The sequence below is a fragment of the Octopus bimaculoides genome, chromosome 9 (assembly GCF_001194135.2).
Source record: "Octopus bimaculoides isolate UCB-OBI-ISO-001 chromosome 9, ASM119413v2, whole genome shotgun sequence".
Classification (NCBI taxonomy): domain Eukaryota; kingdom Metazoa; phylum Mollusca; class Cephalopoda; order Octopoda; family Octopodidae; genus Octopus; species Octopus bimaculoides.
The window spans coordinates 63,820,456-63,827,033 of record NC_068989.1 but is presented as its reverse complement, the minus strand read 5'-3'; the positions used below and the strand labels follow the sequence as shown (position 1 = coordinate 63,827,033).

Genomic DNA, 6,578 nt, shown 5'->3' with positions numbered 1-6,578 from the left:
ATGTGTGTGTGTGTGTGTGTGTGTGTGTCTCTGTGTGTGTCTGTGTGTGTGTGTGTGTGTGTGTGTGTGTGTGTGTGTGACAAGTTTGAAGTAGGAAGCTGAAGCTAGAATGTTGAGTATAAAAAGGTTAACATTTAGACAAGACACTTGTGTGTAAAATGCGTTTCTTACTTCAGTTTGGTTAATCAGAACCTGATGCATCAGAGGCAATATTATCGACCATAATAAAAGAAGAAAGAAATGCTGAACACAAAATTGCTACTTCTCCAGATGTTGTGAAAACGACGTTAAACGAAATTCAGTTCAAGGACCAATAAACTATGTTGCAAATCTTAAAATGTGGTTGCGATCTATCTGAAAACTAAGTTATAAAACCGGTACAACTGTTTTGTAGCCATTCCACATTATGTATATCGCTATTTACGTCAACTTTTAAGAATGGTGTTAGAAAAGAGATCGGTAGAGAAGATATAAATGACACCAACAATTTGAACGAAGAATCTTTTGTGTCAGTTGCTACAATTTAGAAAATGAAGTGATTTGTTCATGTCATTCAATATCTATCGAAAATTGCTTGGCATGGAAAAAATTCTGATAAAATATTTTAGAAAGACAATAACGGCGATGTTTAAACAACACAGAGAGGAAAATAATGCAAAAGTTACGTTTGGGTGAAGAGAAGGAAATACAGAAATAAATTCGTTTCTTATTGGGCGCTTATGTCGTTCGGCTATACATTTGGCTAAATATTTAGTAGCATAAATATGAAAAAAATATCACGACACCCACCCTAATGAAATTATTTTAAGATCATAACTTCAAAAGTGTCTCGTACTAAGATGTATCTTGAACAGGGAAATAACAATAGTAATTACGTATTACGTACAACATAAAAGATTATGAAGTCTCAGTGGATGACACTAATTCTAAACGTTTTGTTTATTCTCTAGAGAAAGTCTAAATATCATTGTCTCTGTCAAAAGCATACCAAAATTACTGACTTGCACATAAACTAGAAACCACTATATTTTGTTTAATTATGTGTACTTTTCATTAGGCGGCGAGCTAGCAGAATCGTTAGATTGTCAGGAAGAAATGCTTTTACATAATTTGTTCAGGCTCTTGACATTCTGCCATCGGAGTCAACTTTGACTTTTATCCTTTCCAGATCGATAAAATACAGCAGTAATCAAGTGCTGGGAACCACGTGATTGACGAACACCTCCCCTTAAATAATTATTGCTCCGTGCCAAAATTTGAAGCAATTAATAAGATCATTGAAGTGGTGAGTTAGCAGAATCGATAAATCATCAGAGAAAATTTTGAGCGATATTTCTTCTAGTTCTTTACGTACTTCATTGAAATTTACCGAAGTCAGCTTTGCATTTCATTTCTTTTTTAACGATAATATTGAGTAGCAGTCCAATAATAGAGGTCATGTTATCCACTAACCCGTTCTCTTCGAAAGTTAGGCTTTGTGCTTAAGAAATCATGACTACTTATTCTATTGACATCAAAGTGACACTGGGGTAAAATATACGAAGCCCATTATACCCATCATGACTACCCGTCGGATAAGGGTACACTAGGCACATGCATCACAACCATATGTACGCGAGATGGTGATCTCATATCAAGATAAACAGCGCATGACCTCGCAAGTGGGGCCCAGCTAGAATTTTCTTCAGGTTGAGTAGCCCATCCCGCTCAAAAGGTCCCTGAATAAGGGTTGTTTAAGGATGTTGAGCAAAACACCCATGTTTCCAAAGGTGAATTATTCAAACCCCAAAGAATTCCTCTCAACACAAAGCTATGATGCTCCCCCACTACTTCTGCTCACGATCAGAGGTACACATATCGTCAGCCACTTAGGGACATGCTCAACTGGTTAAAGTCAAACAACTGATAAGCAAATCTGTGGTATTAAGCAGAATATTTGCTGTAGCCCGTCCTATATACCAAGACAAAACAATGTACATGATAACACTTCCAATCAATTAAGATCAGAAGCCATGAGAGCCACTGCCTGGTACTTGCAGCAAACAATGACAAATATAATATATTATAATTTGATATAATATAATATAATGTCATATATGATATATTGCAATCTATTATATTATGATTCTAATGTATTATAAGATACAAACACACACTCGTATAATTTTCTACGTAAGGTATGAAGAGAATAGAAGATAATAAGTGAAACAGAGAGAGGGAGAGAGAGAGAGAGAGAGGAGGGGGAGGAAGAAGGGAAAGAGAGAGAGAAAGAAAGAGAGAGTGGGCAGAGAGACTGGCTCAAGCTTCTTTCTATATCACTGAAATAACTGAAATAGAAATAGAAATCGACATCTTTATTTTTGCCGAAATATGTCTGGTGTATGGAGACCAGACCTCTTGCAGATGTATAAAATGTGCACACTATCAGGCGATTATTTTACGTGACTGCGATGAATTATAAATGAGAAAAATAAATATTGATATTTCCATTGAATAAATGCAAACGGGAGAGTATGGCATGTCAGAAACATATGGGCTGAAAAGGAAAGAAATTTTACTTACCCAACCAGGATGACTGATAGGAAGACGAGGGATACGAGATTCCTTGTAGTTGCGGGCATGGCATAGTAAAAGAGTTGAGCTTATAATTAACCAATGAGAGAAGGCGTCCAAATGACGTCCAACAACATTAAATTAGCTGATTCTGATTGGCTGTCGATTATATTTCAGTTCTTTCATTGTTCCCTACGTTAAACCTGTTTTGTTGACTTCGTTTTCTCTCCATAAGTTAGGACATTAAACGAACTATCAACTTTAGAGTTTTAGTTGACGCAATCTATACTTCTCAATATGTGTACACACATGAATGTATATTTATACATTCACGTATATTTCTATACACAAAATACATTCAAACATTCATGCGCGCACACATATATTTGTGCACATATATAACGTCCTGAAATATATTTGCAAGCAATTATAGAATATCTCGTCTCTTGAAGATGTATTATCTGTCGTTAGAGCTAACTATCCCTGTATATTCTTAATGTTAAAACATCTACACAGGCTCATCGTACATATTCCATATGAAGCAATTTCACTGAAATAGTTCGTTTTCTTTAGATATATTCTAACTTTCATTCATTAGTCATAAGTTGAAGGTTTCTTCGTAGATATATTCTTGTCATCTGAAGTAAGTCTTATTCATTAATTTTACGTATTCCACTTCGCAGACAAAATCTCAGTGTGCTAAGGCTGTTTATTTATTTCACTGATTCATTCATAAAGTCTATTTATTCTATTATCAGCTCATTAGCATATCTTTCCTTCCTTCATTTTTCATAAATTACTAGAAAAGGACTCTCCCTCGAAGCGCTATGGACTTGGAAATTTTTGGAAATTTAATAAAATCTCTTTTTATTTTCTTGTATCTTGGTCGTGTAAATTCGTAAGTTGTGTTCAACTGCCTCTGAAAAGACATAAAAATAACAATAAAAAAGAGGAATGTTTTGAAAGGGAAAATGGAAACAAAAAATCTTTCAAGAGGTGACATAAATAAAAAAAAAAATTCTCAAAATACTACCGTTAGATAGTAACTAAACACCTTTGATATTAAATAAGTTTCGTATTAGGTGGTGAGCTGGCAGAATCATTAAACAGTTAATGGTAAGCCTATTGAGTCATTTCTGAGATGATGGTAAACCTATTGAGTTATTTCTGAAAACTTTATCCAAAAACCTGAAAATGTAGCCTGTATTGTGTCCGTATGGAAAGATATTCGCTCATCTGCTACTCTTTGAAAAGTTAAAGAAATTGGAATACAATGATTATTTGATACACTTTTTTTTATACATTTTATATACTTTATGCACGATTTTATAGACTTAATACAAAGCACTCATGAAATAAATATTCACTCTTATTTTTCCATTTTCCCCTAAAACAAAAAGAAATCAAGTACATATGATACAACCTGAAGTTAAATTGCATATATCTGCCACGTAAATAAGCGTCAATATTTTATGGAATTGCACTTATTCGCAGGCGTTACGCGATGGCAGCTAATAAAAAAACTTAGATCAATTTCTAAAAAATACACTTTTCACTATCCAATCACCACTGCCAACTCCATCACGACCTCCACCACCACCAAAACCACCAAAACCACCACCACCACGTGTACGTCTGCTAACCGTGTACATCTGGTTGTATCCATTTTTGCCTTCATGCAATTTATCATAAGATATCTTCACGCGTATAGCTGATTTATCCTAGAAGTTATTGAGTACGACCTAAAATTATAGATATGAGTCGTAAACAGCAATAATTTGTTTTAAGCAGGAATCAAACCAGTGACGCTGAATTAGCAATTCCGGAACTTAAAATACAACTAAGAAATGAGAAAGCGAATGGTGGTAAATGAGGGCAAGGATTAAGGATAGTTTAATGGCCACGGCATATAAAGAGATTTGAATCCACGCATTCATTGATAGAAATACTACAGCCAATGAGATTCAAAGACAAAACTACTAATTCACTACGACCTCATTCACTGTTTCGATTAAAATATTTCTCCATTGAAAGCCAGTAATTAAATCTTACTTCAATAACAGTGAATTGCCTGAAAGTCTCACAGAAAATTTCAATGGAATCTTTTTTTCTTTTAGTAATTTTGTTTACTTGTAGGCTTGTTTGTTTCATTATCATGCTGTTGAATCCTCTACGAACATATTGCAACTCGTAAAAGGGAGAGTAAACAACAATAAATAAATCAACGATGCTAACAATAATATTTAAAGTGACAAGAATATCAATATCAATAAAAATATTAGATAAAGGAAATATAAAAACAACAAAAAAAAACAAACACTCGAAAGGAAATTTAAAGTCAATGGTCTCAAATTAATATATCCCAATAATAAATGATATTGAACCGTTTATTTAGATCAATCGTATGCACTCATAGAGGGATCGAAATCTGTATGAAGAAACGAGGAAACGTTCATAGTATTTTCCGATTAGAAGGGGAAAGAAATATTTCGGTTAATTAGCCGATAAAGGTCATTAAAAAGACTGCTAAACAAGAAATACAAATGCCAATAATAGTGAACAACAACAATAATAATAATAATAATTTCATTGAGATAGGGGGTCGGTGTGTAGGTGTTCGAGAGTTGATTTATGGATATAGAGATATACACACGCATATACACACAAATGTACATAGATACGTATGTACAATATATAAAAATATAAACATACATACGTCCGCTAACAGACATGTCTATCTATATTTATTTGCATCAACATGACTATAGATAGATAGCCTTACAGATAAATAGATAGATAGATAGATAGACAGATAGATAGATAGATAGACAGATAGATAGATAGATAGACAGATAGATAGATACTAACACACGCATACTACATACAAACATACACATACAGAGAGAGAAGAAAAGAGATGTGTGTGTGTGCCTGTGTGTGTGTGCATGTGTGTGTGTTTATATGTGTATGTGTATGTATGTTTGTGTGTGTATTTGTATTTCTATTTTGATATTTGTGCGTTTAAGTATGTTTCAGTGAGAGAACATAATTTATCGTGATAAGCAGCATGCTACGTGATGTTTCGTAGTCCAGGGCATCGCCGATGGAAGAATTATTTAACTAGAAATTAGGCTGTTGGAGTAAAGGATGCTAATTCTCGAAGGTGGGACGCTGAGCACTGTGAAAATATATTTTGAAATTCACCGAACATGGTGTTAAAATGCATTAAAAATATTTTCAACACTTGCTTTTGATATTTTCTCGACCGTGCCTATGCCCATCCTTCTTGGTTATATGCCAATTTCTTTATCAAAGTGTTTACCTACCGTTTCAACAGTATCAGTTACAAATACTATCACACAAACATCATTATCCTCACGATCATCATTATCATCAAGAACGGTTACTAGTAGAAGTACTTTAATTCATATCAGTATACTGTATGTTATGTATATTATGTAGTGATATTATTAGTAGTATAGATTCGTATATCATCTACTTTAGGAAATATCACTTGAGATATCGATATCCATTAGATTTTATAAAATACTCCAGCACGTCTCTCAAAGCACTGATTCATTAGGAAGCTCAGAGATATGGCGTTCTTGAGAAGAGCAATGTAAAACTTGATGGTATGATCAAAGAAATATACAAGCGCAATAATAAAACAAACAACCACCAATACGACCACGACCACAACCGCGACCACCACGACTGCCATCGAACACCTCCCACCCCCATCGGCACCGTGACCACCATCAGCAGAGTGACCACTATCATCACCGTCAACTCCAGCACAGCCAAAAAAAACCGCCACCGCTAGCACCACCGCCACCACCACCAGAACAACGAAATCAAGTGTTTGTGAAAGATTTTACGCATGGACAGAAAATGAGGCAAAAATTATCATGAAATGTCCATTAAAAATCTCCTCAAATCGTTTGTGACATTTAACTAAAAACGTATGCACCGTGACGTAGTCATTTCATGTGTGTGTGTGTGTGTGTGTGTGTGTGTGTGTGTGT

General features: G+C 34.6%; 1 protein-coding gene across 1 annotated transcript in view; it reads right to left on the bottom strand.

The window, feature by feature from the left end:
• The window catches only part of LOC106872511 (gamma-aminobutyric acid receptor subunit beta), a 413,986-nt gene extending 410,514 nt beyond the window's left edge, over positions 1 to 3,472 (bottom strand). Inside the window, exon 1 of the mRNA XM_052970715.1 lies at positions 2,563 to 3,472. Within this exon, the coding sequence (XP_052826675.1) occupies positions 2,563 to 2,621 (59 nt within the window). The 5' untranslated portion in view covers positions 2,622 to 3,472. The remainder of the gene's footprint in view (positions 1 to 2,562) is intronic.
• Positions 3,473 to 6,578: the final 3,106 nt, after the last annotated feature.